Source organism: Rousettus aegyptiacus, unplaced genomic scaffold, assembly GCF_014176215.1.
Source record: "Rousettus aegyptiacus isolate mRouAeg1 unplaced genomic scaffold, mRouAeg1.p scaffold_m13_p_16, whole genome shotgun sequence".
Lineage (NCBI taxonomy): Eukaryota > Metazoa > Chordata > Mammalia > Chiroptera > Pteropodidae > Rousettus > Rousettus aegyptiacus.
The window spans coordinates 20,818,719-20,833,162 of record NW_023416291.1 but is presented as its reverse complement, the minus strand read 5'-3'; the positions used below and the strand labels follow the sequence as shown (position 1 = coordinate 20,833,162).

The following is a 14,444-nucleotide window of genomic DNA, read 5'->3' as shown; positions in this document are numbered from 1 at the left end:
CCCCCTGGAAGGGTGATCAGACAGGTCTGAGCATCCCTGTGGGCTCCTAGGCAGACGGGGGCACAGCAGAGGTCCTCCTCACAGAATTCCCAGACAGAAATGCATAACCCCAGCTCCATCCAGGGGTTATGCATTTACTCACCTGAAGCCAGGATGAGTAGTTGTCACCCACCTTAAACTCTCCTCCCAGGAGGAAACCCCTCTAAGCAGGCCCTCCCTTGCCATCTTTTCTGTACTCCAAACCGATATCCCCAACAGCGAGCCTTACTTATTACTCAGCCCCAGCCTATAGGCAGTTTGCAGGGATGAGTTGAAATTGTGTTTATATGATTAAAACAGAAAAACTTTTGATTTTATGATTTTTGAGTATAATAATCTATATTTATATACTCTATTATCATATCACCCCTGAACTGGAAGTCATATTAAAGTATTGAGGATAGATTTTTTTTTTAAAGAGGAAGGTGTGTGGGGTCTTCCACAAAATAAAGATTGTCACCTTCTTTACCTTTCTTTACCACCTCATAGGCTTGGGAACTTTAAGTGAAATAATAAATGTGTGACTCTTAGCACCATACCTGACATTCAGATATTTACAATTATTATTGTTGATGATCGTAGAGGTGTTTCTAGAAGGGCTATTGTTGTTGATACTATATTTATCTGTTTTCTATATCCACATACTTTTTTTACCTAATCTAGTCTCTTAAGTGATTCATGGGTTTATCCAATGGTGTTATTTGTATCAATGATCATTTGCTAATTTCTGCAAATAACACGAATGAGAAACAGCAAAAAAAATCAATTGGTCAGTGACAGACACAGGTATATATATAAGCTGGCAAGTACAACTTACGACCTTATTGATAGTCTTTCTTGGGCCTGACCCTCCCGTGGGGCCCCACTCTTTCCTGGGTCACTCAACCTCAGTAGCCTCTCACCATTCTCACTTACTTTTTTGTGCCCAATAAAATGATTTCCAGCCTGAAGATAGGAATTTTCTATCTCTGTTAACAAGTCCACCTGCATGTTGGTTTCAGCCATTGCTCTGAAACAAAAGAAAGGAGGAATCATTTGTATGTTTATTCATTTATCCAGCAAGTATTTTACAGGCACTGGACTAGGCATTAGGGGTACGACCGTAACAAGATACAGTCCCTGCCCTTCAGCTGCTTACAAGCAGGAGTGGGAAAGCATCCAGTTGAGCAAGGGGTAACGCCTAGGTACCTCGGTTGGCGGTTGTATTACTATTCCTGCCACCACTGCTGAGACTGCGAACACAGCAGGGCATGCTCGGTGTGAACATACATCCCGGAGGTACCTGAGGGACTGCAAGTGTACAGCTTCGGAAGAGAGCTGAATATGTGATCCAAGAACTCAGGAGGGAGAATGGGGCCAGAGAGAGAAGTCCAGCAATTGAAGATGTAGGCATTGATTGCCCCAAAAGTGGGCCAAGAACAGAACCCTGGAGAATTCTAATGTGTAAAGCATGGCCTTACATTTCTCTTCTCCTGTGTCCTTCGATTTAAAGACAAGATAACAACATGCAGAGATATTATTGGGGAAATATCTCTAGAAAAAGAACAGTAAGTTCTACTGATAAGAGAAGTATATTGAAAGTACCTGATTCCATTCCTCTTCATAGGAACGGGTTGAAGAAAGGCACACTCTTTGCTCTAGCATTACTGGTAGATTGCATGGCTGTCGGCACCATTTGCCCATCAGAAAACAGGCTATGCAGATAGCCCTGCACGTAGGTAAAGATTATTTATATCAGCATTGTTTGTAAGAGCAAAAGATTAGGAACAGCTCAAATATTTGCCAATATGGCTTATCTATAAATGGACTATAATACAACCATTGGAAGATTGAAGAAGTTCCTTAAGTACTGATTGAATCACTTCAGAATTTACAAGTGTTTTAGGGGCTCTGTGCCAGGAACCAGGGGCTCATACCCAGCACTGGTATAAAAAAAGTTTCCAGTTATTTCAACTAGATCATCAGATGCTCTAGACCACGACCCAGGACTATCAGATTTGTAGCCTTTTATATAACTTCCCCACGTTTTCCCCTTAGATCTTGTTTTTCTCTTGTAATGGTGGACATTAAAGTCTTATCATGAAGAGGGTCTGTGAACTTGCTTTCAGGGACGTCAAGGAAAGGTGAACATAAGGAAGCCATCTTCCCAGAGTCCATCTTGAAAGGAAGAGAAACCCAACAGTCTAGATAGGCAGTGACAATTACCCAGAGGAGGTATGTGTGAGGCTGAGGGGAGGAGGTCCCTGGGACTTGCCACAGCAAAAAAGGACAGCTTCCAAGGGGCCTGCCTGGGCCTGCGAACTTCCTCGGGGGACTTAGGAGAAAGGGTTCCTCAAATTCAGTGATAAATAAGCTTTGCACAGTAATAGGATTAAATTTGAAACTGTTACAGGTAAGATGTGACTAGCCCATTCTTGTATCACAGAGAACTAGGCTTTTTCTTCATTCGGCAGGTGTTATTTTACTTTTATTGTTACTAAAATAGCACAAAGGAACACTGCTATTTGTTGTCTTACCTTATGCTGATCTTAGAACAACACCGAAAATGCTTACTCTGAGCTGACCTTAACACAACACCAAAAACCAGGGAAGATTATTCACTCCCATTTCTTCCCTCTTTCCTTTTGGATTCTAACAATTTGCTATGTTTAACCCCAATTGTGCCTGCTCTTTCCCAGAAAAATCATCAGCAAACATGTACGGAACTACATAGGATAGGCAGGCCGCCGTAGATTCAGTGAGATAAAAGATTCCAGCTTTGCTCTCAGGGACCTTGCAGTCTCATCGGGGACAAATAATTACATTCAGAAACAAATACTAATGCCCAAGAACATACATATGTTCAGTGCTAAGTCAGAGGCCTCCATAATAATGGATTCAGGAATCCAGCTGAGGCAGACACCCGTGAGAATCAAGACAAGCTTCTTGGAGAAGGTGGGCCTCAAAAGACAGATTAGATTTAAAGAAGGAGCAAAGACAGCATGTGAGGTAAGACCAGCCAGTGCGATGCATCTTTGTGGAGTAAGAGGGACCTGGTTCTCTGGAGAGGAGGAGAGGAGAGAGCAGTCCTTGGCTGAAGCAATTTCTGATTCAATAAGAGTCTAAAGTAGGATTTTCCCCAAATTAACAGGAACCCTGTGTGTTGCAAGCATATCCATCGGAGCATGAGGGGGGATGTAATAAGTGATCTGACTGCTGGGACTTGCCAGCTGAACATGGAGTAAGATGGAATAATAGTTCAGCGAGGATTACAGCATCTGTGTATCTGCTCGACTCCGTATGTCTTTCCGCACACAGTAGGGGCAAGGTCAGGGTGAATTTACAAGTGCCCTGCAAGCTCAGCTTCTATTATTTCTCTCTCTCTTGCTCTCTCCATTCTTTCCTCTTCCCTTTCCTGCTCACGGCCAGATGTCGAAGAGAAATTTCTCACTGTGAGTTTTGGTTGGAACGTCAACCTGTGACATTTGCCTTTTTAGAGAGAATGTGTGCATGCACAGATTAATAGGGATGTAAAGAATGGGAACTCTGCAAGGACTCACCTGGTCTAAGAATCACAAGTCTTTGGACCTAGCTCTAACACCTTTTTGTTCTGTGAACTTGGGCTGGCACTTAAACTACATGTTCTTGGTTTCATTTATTTATAAAATGGAGATGTTAATACCTCCCTACCTAACTCACAGAATTTTCTCGAGGTGCAAATGAAATTATGGTAATGAAAGCACTCCGGAGACTAACGGAGTTATTATTGGTAGCTCAGCGTGAAGATTGCATGGGGATAAGGGGTGGTGAAATTGGGAAGTCTCAATAAATCGCACCTAGTCTTATGATTTTATATAATTGTTTTTACATCATTAAAATAAGTTTAATTACATAGCTTCTTCTGATGTTTTAGTGACTCTCACTCTAATGATATCTTTTTCCTCCCTAGATATCCCTAAGGGCAGAACCCTGCTCCCCTCCACAAGTTCCAGCTCATCTCGCCTGGCCTCCTCATCGGTTAGCGGGGCTCCCAGCCACCAAGGCAGCAACGGAAGTACTCATGCAGCATCTTCAGAGACACTCTGGGCTCCAGTCATTACCCGTCCAGGCTCCAGAGCTGCAGCTGATTTAAAAATGTAAAAAAGATCTTTCTAGAAGTGACAAGGTGCCCTACACGTTGGAGAATTGGATGTTACTTGGTTCCTCTATTAGAAACTGTCGGTTCAGGCACCTTAATGTGGAATTGAATTCTACAGTATTTCAGCAAAAGATATTCATGACATAAATGGTGACATATTTACAAACTTAGATAGAAATACGATGATGATAGATACCATGGAGTTGATAAAAGGGTGCGAGGTAGCACCGTTGGTAATATTGGGTGTATGAGATAGGGTACCAGAAGAACACAGCCCACTCTCAAGGCTGCTCGAGTAGTTTAATGATGGGGCTATCTTACCATGCTGTCTTATTTTGCTAGGCCTTCTGTAACAAATCACCACTATCTTAGTCCGTTGGGGCTGCTATAACAAAAATACAATAGATGGGTGGCTTATAAACAGCAAACAGCTATTTTCACACAGTTCTGGAGGCTGGAAGTCCAAGATCATGGGATCTGGGTCGATTTCCTCTGAGGCCTCTCTGCCTGGCTTGCAGGTGGCTGCCTTCTCTCTGTGTCCTCACACGGTCTTCCCTGTGTCCCAGTCTCTTATACAAAGACACAAGTCAGATAGGGTTAGGGCCCACCCTAATGACCTCATTTAACCTTAATTACCTCTTTGGAGACCCTATTTGCAGATAGTCACATTCCAAAATCCTAGGGGGTAGGACTTCAACATAGGAATTTAGGGGGGAAACAGTTCAGCCCATGACACATACTATGGGCAGGGTTAAAAAAACCAAGACGAAATGGCGGCACACCTAGGAACTAGAAACAGGACACCTGTACCATCCTTTATCCTAAAGAGGCAAAAGGCAAAGGGTGTGTTGTTCCTAGAACCCAGGGAGAGCTGTAGCCATGGGAGAGGGGCCGCCCGGCAGGATGTCTGCCGTGTGGAGGACAGAAGCAATCACTGGAAACCAAGCCCTGCTAGGGAGTGAAGAGGAGAGGACCCAGACCTTTCCGTCCCCACCTTTTGACACTGCGGCAGCTCTTCCCTTTGGTCAAAACTATCTAGAAGTCAGACAGCGAAGACACCTGGGGGTTGCAGCTCTTACATGTCGGCCTCCAGGGCAGGTAAGGGAGCTGAGAAGTGTGACCACGAATGGGTGCGAGGGGGTAGGATGTGTGTGAAACAGTGAGGAATAACCAGCACGGTCGGGGAGATGTATACATTTCCGAAGGAGGAGCGAGGAGTGACAGTCAAGCAATGGCTGGGCTTTAAAGAGTTACTGGAAAACAGAAAATGTTACTTAGCTGCAAAAATATTAGTCATGCACTCTGAATTAAATGACCTACTCAGGTAACCATTTCAAGGTCCCAGAAGTTGCTATTCTAGGATACTTAGATACCTAAGTAAAGCAGGATGGTAGAAAAACAAATATGTTTGTCAATCATATAATAATGAACACTTGTATTCTTACACTATATACTGTAATGTGTATATATAGAAATGGTTTAAAATAATGGCCTGACAGGATGGCCAAGGATACAGTGGTTCGGAGGTCCAGATAATCAATGGAGGACAAAACATGACCAACTTACAGTCGATTAGTTTGCACCACACAGGGTGAATGAAGTTCACCCAGGACTCTGAGAGAGAAAAGAAAACACATCTGGATGAGACGTTGGTGTTCCTCCCATGGGCAAGCAGATGGCTACCATTTGGGATTTCTTCTTCCTGGAGCCTGAGCCCTCACAGTCTACCCCCAGGAGCCAGGGGCAGCTGTAAAAGCTGGGGTGGCCTACAGCTCCAGGATTCTGTCCACTTTTGTCCAGTGAGCCACTGGGATTACTGCAGGAGCCAGTCCTGTTGTGGGCAAATGTTTGAAAGCGCCCGTCTAAAGTATATACTCAGCCCTTTCTGGAATAAACTGGTATCTTCTGGAGCAAGGAGAAAAAAAGACCCATCCAGTATGAATGGCTGCCTCCTAAGCTGCATTTGATTTATCTCTTCCTGGGAAACAAACCACTCCCAGACTTTGTTGCTTACAACAATGTATTGTTGTCATAAATCTACAATTTGGGAGGACTCTGAGAAAGAGCCTGTCTTCAATCCACACAGCATCCTCTGGGTCCTCCCAGCAGAGGGCCGGAAGATGCACTTCCAAGATGGTATAGGGACAGGGCTGGAAAGTTGATATCGACTGTCCACTGGTCACTCAGTCAGGGCTCAGGGCCAGGGCCTCTGCTCCTCTCCAGGTGAACCAGAATTCTTACAGCACAGAGGCTAGGTTCTAAGGATGAACGTCCCAAGAGAGAGCCATCTGGAATCTAAATCACCTGTTTTGTCCTAGCCTTGGAAGCATCCGAGTGTCACTCCATCATCCTCCGGTGGCTTATCCAATTTTAAGCAAAGGGGGCATAGACTCAGGATTGTCGCAAGGCTCTGGAAGAACATGTCAGATGGGAAATAGCATTGTGACCATCATGGGATGGACTCAGGATGGTTCCTTGTGTGACCCTTACCTACCCTTCATTGGTCACAGCATAGTTAAATGAACTGCATACATCCCTGTTAGTCTGCCCAGGCTGCCGTCCAAATAGCACACACCAGGGGCAGCGGGGGGCGGGGGGGGGGCCTTAAACAACAGAAATTGATGTTCTCACAGCTCTAGGGGCTCTAGGTCCAAGATCAGGGTGTCGGCAGGGCTGGTTCCTGTCAGGTGAGCGCTCTCTCCTTGGGTTACCTTTACACTATGTGCTCACGTGGCCTTTTTGTGTGTGTGCCTGTGCGGAAAGAGGGAGAGCGAGCGTGCGCAAGCGCGCATGCACGGGCCAGCACTCCCTGGTGTCGCTCCTTTTTTATTCTTATTTTTTATGGCAGAAAAGTAAAGCTTTATTTGAAGCGATAGTACACTTCCAGACGTAGAGGCAGGCCTGAGCAAGAGAAGCCTGGCTCAAAGGCCCCTGGTGTCTCTTCTTAAAAGGACACTAATCCTATCGGTTCAGAGCCCCACCCTTATGACCTCATTTAACCTTAATTGCTTCCTCAGAGGCTCCAATACTCTAGGGGTTAATACTTCAGTATATGAATTTGAGGGGACAGAAGCATTCAATCTATAACGTCCCCCACCGTAATATGAATTAGATGACAATTGATAAAGATAAATTGATATTCATTAATTTGAAAAACTTTATTGAACACCTACAGTGTGCCAGACTCTCTCTGCTAGGCTCTAGAGATAGAAGAAAAAAATTGTTCCTGCCTTTAATGCGTTTATAAGGGCAAGGGAGACCGAGTAGCCATTACGATATAGTAATAGCTGCGAGGAGAGCGTGTGCGACCACTCCTGGAAGAGGCATAGAAACCGCTGCACAGAGATCAGAAGTGATGTCCAAGTAGAAACCAAGGGCGGGTAGTACCGAGTGGTAAATAGGAAATGGGACAGAGAAGAGGAAGCATTCTGGAGGGAGAGAAGAATAAGATGTGCAGAGAGCCAGGGAGGAACTATGGCGACAACCATCCTGGGTTGCCCAGTTTAGCACTATAAGTCCTACATCTAAGGAAGGCCTCAGTCACTGTGGAACTGTAAATAGCCCAGTATAGCTGGCACACAGAGGAGTTGCGGTCGTGGCAGGATTGGTGAGAGAGAAAGCTGGAAAAGTGGGCAGAAGCCCCAACAGAAACTAAGGCCTACTAGGGAGACAAGACTTTATCTTGAAGGCAGTCAAGCAATCAAAAAGCGAACTTAAACAGGGCAGTGACTTGCTCAGCCTTGCGGTTAGAAAGGTCTCTAGCTGCCATATAATTAAGAAGAGGGACAGTATTAAAAGCCAGTTAGGAAGCCATTGTGGTTTTCCAGGGAAGAGATGATGGTGACTTAAAGTAAAATAATAGAGGGGGATGGAGAGAACCAGAGGATTTAAAATATCTGAAGGAGAAGTCACAGAACTCAGAAACATGGAGGTGGGGCTTGAGCAACAGAAACCAAGGATGACTCCCAGGTTTCTGGCTTGGACAAATGGAAAAAGCCTTGGGAACTAATTAGGGTGGTTTGGAAATCCCTCCCCCCACACCCAACATGAGCACTCAAACAAAGCAGTTATTCTTCTGCTCCCATACAGCTCTTGTTGACCTAAAAATCTGAGTTATTGTGCAACTGACCCCGAAGCCTCAGGCATAGCCATGAGCCTTACAGGAACTTCAGGATAAGGAGACGGTTTGGGACAAGAAGGAGAAGAAAGTGGGCATTTATTACCCTAGATACTTCCTAAACCATTTGTGTACTCTAGCTTATTTAATCTTCACAGAATCTTACGAGGTAGGCAGGTGGGCATTGTGATCCCCGATTCATAGCTGCAGAATGGAGGGTAAAGCCTTGTGCCACAGGTGGCCACGACTACACAGCAGCAAGCTGGGTGTGTTTGACTCTAAAGAACTGCTCTTTCCACACTCTTCTTAAAACATATATTTTAAAAAATAACTAGTTTCTACCTGATTGGAAAGTTTGTCACATCTACTGCCCTGCCTTGATCCCAACTTCATTCAGCCTTTGAGAAAGATGCAGACCAAGAGCAGGACTCTACCTACTCTGGGCTCTAAGAGGCCAGCTGAAGGCTGCTCCTGGAACGGAGATCGCAAGAGAGCTTTTTAATCTTTTTGTAACTGGTCCCCACTCTCATTAGACTCGCAAAAACCCTAAAGCCAGAGGATCTCTACAGTTAGCTTTGTGAGCATCCAGGCCAGGGGAAGCTCTATAGACAACGTCCAGGCAACAGCCAGTTTCGGGAAGGAGGGAATATTGAGAGCTGAAACTCAAGAGATAGGGAGCAGTGAGAAGGACTACAGGGAAGAAAGGCACACAGTAGGGGTTCCCAGGGCCTCCCTCCAACAGAGAGGGAGTGCACATGTGAGCTTGTCTAAACCTTAGAAGGGGCTCTGGAAACCTGACAGCTAGACCTGTGTAGCGCATCTACATGGAGGCTGCCCAGTGCCAGCTCAAGCTTTTTCTTAACCAGCCAGGTTTACATTTTAGTGTGAATTTTGACTTATCTCCCCTGAAATTTTAATCCTCTGTATTCACGTAGTAATCTATCCATTTTGCATATAATCTTTTACTATTGTCATTTCTGCATTTTTTAATTCTCCCACCCCTTCTAAATTGGGAATTCTTCAAAGGATCTCAGTTTCACTAGGTCTATACTTCTACATTTTCTTTTATGCAGGAGGCCCATGACTGGAGTTTGACTGTTGTCATTGGAATATCACAAGACGATCTGAACTGTTCATTTCTCAGCTTCTTTATTCACTAACACTGGCAAAGAAAGGACACAAGAGGGCGCTCCTTTCCTTCTTATGCGAATCCAGAGTGCTGAACCGTTTCTGCCCATTTTAGGCCTTGAAAACTCGGACAAGACCCATGTTGATGAAACGTACTTTTTACTACTATTGGAGAGAGGCTTTGGGGAGGTTTGAATATTTATACTGACACCTTTAGAGAAATATTTATTCCGCTCAGATCTTTGATTCCATTAAAATCAATAAAGCAAATATTCATCCAGTCAGTTTATGAAGAACCCAGCCTAAGGAAGAAACATATATTTTAAAAAGTAACCAAACACTTTACACTCATTAGGATGGCTATTATTGAAAACACGAAATAAAAAGTAGTGGCAAGGATGTGGAGAATTGTAACCTTTGTGTATTGTTGGCGGGAATGTTAAAAAACAACAAAAACAGCTGTTATGGAAAACATGATGGCTTCCCAAAAAATTAAACATAGAATTACCATGTGACCCAGCAATTCCACTTCTGGGTATATGCCAAAAAGAATTGCTAGCAGAGACTCAAAGAGCTATTTGTACACCTATGTTCATAGCAGCATTATTCACAGTAGCCAAAATGTAGATGCAACCTAAGCTTCCATTGACAGATGAATGGATAAACAACATGTAGTATATACATACAATAGAATATTATTAATCCTTAAAAAGGAAGGAATTTCTGATACATGGTACACAGTGGAAATGCAAATAAAAACCACAATGAGACTACCTGAAACCTGTTAAAATGGCAACCATCAAAAAGACAAGTTTTGGTGAGAATATGGAGAAAAATGAACCCTTGTACACTGTTGGTAGGAATGTAAATTGGTGCAGCCACTAAGAGAAACAGTATGGAGTTCCATTAAAAAAAATTAAAAATAAAACTACCACATGATCAAGCAATCTTACTTCTAGGTATTTATCTAAAGAAAATGGAAACAGGATCTCAAAGAGATACCTGCACTCCCATGTTAACTGTGGTATTATTTACAATAGTCAAGATGTAGAAACAGATAAAGTTTTCATCACCAGATGAATGGATAAAGAAGATGTGCTATAGGTATACATGGAATATTATTCAGCCATGAGAAAGAAGGAAATCTTCACATTTGCGCCTACATGGATCTACCTCGAGGGCATTCTACTAAGTGAAATAAGGCAAAGAAAGAAAGAAGTACTGCATGGGATTTATATACGTAGAATCTTAAAAAAAAAGTCAGACTTATAGAAACGGAGTAGAAAAGTTGTCTGGCGCTGAGGGGTGGGGGAAATAGAAAGGTTGGTAAAAGCGTACAAACGTTTAGCTATAAGACCTGAAGATGATTATGGTGACTATAGTTAATAATACTGTGTTGTTTAATTGAAATTCTCTAAGAGAGTAGAACTTAAATGTTCTTACCAAACAAAAATACTCTATTTAAAAAAGATTCCCAAGTATTTCTTATGCCTTTTGATGTTTGACAAACATTAATGTATGTCATTCTGTTCTTTCCCAGGTGCTTTCCATGGTCAACATAGTGAATTGGAGGAAGAGGTCATGATTTTAGAAGTTTTTATCAAGTAGAGAGTCGATTGCTTTTTTAAGGGTGGTTGGGGTTTGTATGTACAGGCGTGAGCCAGGAGAGAGTTCCAGGGAGATAGAATGGTTTATGCGAAGCAAAAAAAAAAAAAATGTGAAAGTGAACAGAGATTAGACAACTTTGAAGTCAAGGATTCATGAAGGGGAGTAGTAGTGATAAGGTTTGAAAAAACCCTGAATAAAAGGCCAAAGTATTTATTCAGGAGTGCAGTGTTTTCTCTAACTTGTTCACGATGAAATTTTGATATATTTCATTCTATCACCAAAAAGAGAAACAATTTTTAAGAAAGATTATGACTATACAATTAACGTGTGTTGTAAAAATCACAACTACTAGCACACGTGCCTGTGAGAGAATCAAGCTGTTGAAGCAAATGTGAACTACTGTTGCCAAATCTTAGTTATTTATTTGCTGCTTGTTCATTCAGTCTGTCATCTGCTAATGCTAGCAGATAAAAGCTGGGATTCTTACTATTATGGAAAAACAAGCATTGGAGAAAAAAAACCTCACAAGCTGAGGAAATTCAATCCATGAGATGTTCTTTTCTCTGTGAGTTGGGGAAAGGCCCTGGTTATTTGATATGAGGCAGACCACCTTGGTTCAGCTCACTGAACATCAGACTTCCTGGGCGATATGGCGTAAGTCCCGCTGTGGACCGTGGGAAGAAGGCCCTGAAAGGATAAATGTGTGCTTTTAGGCAGATTACTCTGGTAACCGTATACAGGATGGGTTGCTGAAGGGAGCGACCAAGACAGGAAGACCAGTTAGGAAACAGCAGTAATCCAGACTTGAGATACAGTAATAGGACCTTATGTTTACACAGTACTTTATGTTATACAAATTCTTTTCATACACACTCCTCAAAATGATTACGTGAAGTAAGAAGTGTCATTAAAGAAAAAAAGGCAAAAGTTTAATTTAAAAGTTGCTATTTGAGAGACATTTAAAAAAAATAATTGACAGGACTTAGTGAGTGGTAGGAAGGGGTGGGAGGGAAGAGAGAGGAATCAAAGATAGTCCCAAAGTTTTTGAACTTGGGTTATTGGGAGGATGTTGCTGCTCTTAACATGAGCCTAAAGGAAAAGAAATTTGGTGGAGGTTGGTAATGGTAAATTTTCTTTTTTCTTTTGAAATAATTTCAAACTTAGAATAAAGTTATACTGAAAGAATAGTACAAAGTAACTATCGTATTCTTTCTGCCTAGAGACTTGTTCGACTTAGGCCTGTTGTCTCAATAACATCCTTTATAGAAAAAGGATCCAACAGATCACACGATTGCGCCCAATCATCATGGCTTTCAAATCTCCTTCACTCCAGAGAAGTTCCTCAATTTCCTTTACCTTCACGGCTTTGACTTCTCTTTAAACAATCAGGCCATTTCGTAGGCTGTTCCTCATTCAGGGTATGACCAGTGTTTCCTCACGATTAGATGCAGGTTATGCACCTTTAACTGGAATATCACAGAAGCGACTGTGTTCTCAGGGTGTCGATCAGATGGCACACATCCATTTATCTCATTACTTTGGTGTTCATTTTCATAATTTGATAAAAATGGCATCTGTCAGTTTTCTCCACATTAAAGTTACTCCCCCCTCCCTATCTGATGATGTGTAAGGAGACACATGGAAAGGGTGCCAGCAAGGCTAGCTTCATGGCAGCACCACCTGTGGAGCTGTACTGGGTCCTGCACTTAGAAGAGTCCCAGGTTTGGTTTACCTTTTGCTCAGCTCCCACAATCACGGAAGGAAGGAAGGAAGGAAGGAAGGAAGGAAAGAAGGAAGGAAGGAAGGAAGGCAGGCAGGCATTCAATTTTTAACTTGTTACATTTGAGTTGCCAGGACACCTAAGAGTTAGAAAAAAGCAAGGCTAGGCCTTGGGAGGGGAATCTGGGCTGGAGATAAAGTCTGGGCGTAACATGCACAGAGGCGGTGACTGAAATGGGGAGGACAATCTCTCCAAGGAAATTAAAAAGAAAACGAGGACCTAACCTTTGGGAGCACACACGGATGTGGTAGAAAGGGCAGCCAAAGGATTTAAAGGAATGCATCAGAGAGCGTGAGGAAAATGTAATGGTGTGATGTTCCAGAAACCGAAGGAGAAGCGGGTTGTATAAGGAAAAGAGTCGCCAGTCATGTCAATGCTGCAAAGAAATTAAAGGAGCTGGCTGACCAAGAAAAGATCCCCGGTTCTAAAAACTAACCACAATGAAGATTAAGATTATTCAATGAAGATAAGATTATTAACAAGAGATCATTCGTTTGTTCTTTTATGCATTCGGCAAACACTGGTGGGTGGAGGTTAGGGCATAACAGGCAGGAGGAGAAAGGGTGCTCACAAGGCCGGCTTCCTGGGCGCACCGCCGGCGTAGGCAGCTGGGTCCTGCGCTTAGGAGTCTCAGACTTGCTTTCATGCTCTTGAAATTCTTAACATTTGAGCAGGAGATCCTGCATTTTCACTTTGTACTGGATCCTGCACATTACGTAGCTGGTCCTGGTGATGGACTATTCTTTCCTTTGGGGATGGGTGACAGTGAGAGGTGGCGGTATGTATCCCAGTGAAAGGGGGAGGTAAAACGTAATTTAGCTTTGGGCATATGTGTTGGCAGAGGGTAGAGGGTGGTGGGAGGAGATTACCAGAACTGGCGGAGATTTACCGAAGAGGGGAAAGATGGGTTCAAGGCCTCTGGTGAGTCAGACTGAACCTTGGAAAGGCAGCCAGAGTGTTACAAAGTAGAGTAAGAAAGCCAGCAGAGGCAAAGAAGGTGCGGGGACAGGCTGAGGACGAGCCAAGCGCCAACCTGAAACCTGGTCTCGTGCCCAGTACTGAGGAGCCTTAAAGATCTCGCGAAGAGCGCCCGGGACCGGGCGCAAAGGCGCGCGCGGGGAGGCCGGCCAGGCTTCCCGCCGTCTACACCGACGCCAGGGCGCGCGCACAGCTCGGCGACGCGGTTCCGAGCCGCTGGCCAAGCACGACTCTGGGACAAAGGGGCCGAAGGCGCAGCGGGGAAGGCCGCGCGCCGCGTCCGCGGGGCGGGATCCGGGCCGCCGCGCCTCCGCCGCATCCCCCCGCAGGGCCGGGGGAGACGGCCCCCTGCGCTGCCCGCCCGCCGGCCGCGCCCGCAGTGGCGCAGGGAGGCCTCCGTGGGCCCGCGCACGTCCGCGCCGCGCCCGCGGGCCGAGCTGGCGGGGAGGGGCCTCGCTCGCCCTCTCGGGCGCGGCGCCCCCGCCCACCGCAGCCTGGCCGCGGGCGCGGGGCCGGGGGAGTGGACGCGGCCCTGGACGCCCGGCGGCGGTGGCGCGTGGCCTCCCGCTCCGGGGCGCGGCAGGGCCGGGCGGGGCGGGCGCGCGCAGGGAGGAGGCCGACGAGCCCCAACGCGGCCTTTCCAGTAATCCGCTGCGCTGCAAGGGGGAGTCCCGGCA

At 44.8% G+C, this 14,444-nt stretch overlaps 1 protein-coding gene across 5 annotated transcripts in view; it reads left to right on the top strand.

Moving 5' to 3' along the window:
- FBXO16 (F-box protein 16) overlaps positions 1-5,559 on the top strand; it is a 45,585-nt gene extending 40,026 nt beyond the window's left edge. For 4 of the 5 annotated variants that reach the window (XM_036233580.1, XM_036233581.1, XM_016144665.2 and 1 more), the window contains one exon: positions 3,968-5,559. In XM_036233580.1, the coding sequence (XP_036089473.1) occupies positions 3,968-4,150 (183 nt within the window). In that variant the 3' untranslated portion in view covers positions 4,151-5,559. Of the gene's footprint in view, positions 1-3,447; positions 3,471-3,967 lie in introns of all 5 variants that reach the window. The other variant, XM_016144666.2, reaches the window with a different exon arrangement.
- Positions 5,560-14,444: the final 8,885 nt, after the last annotated feature.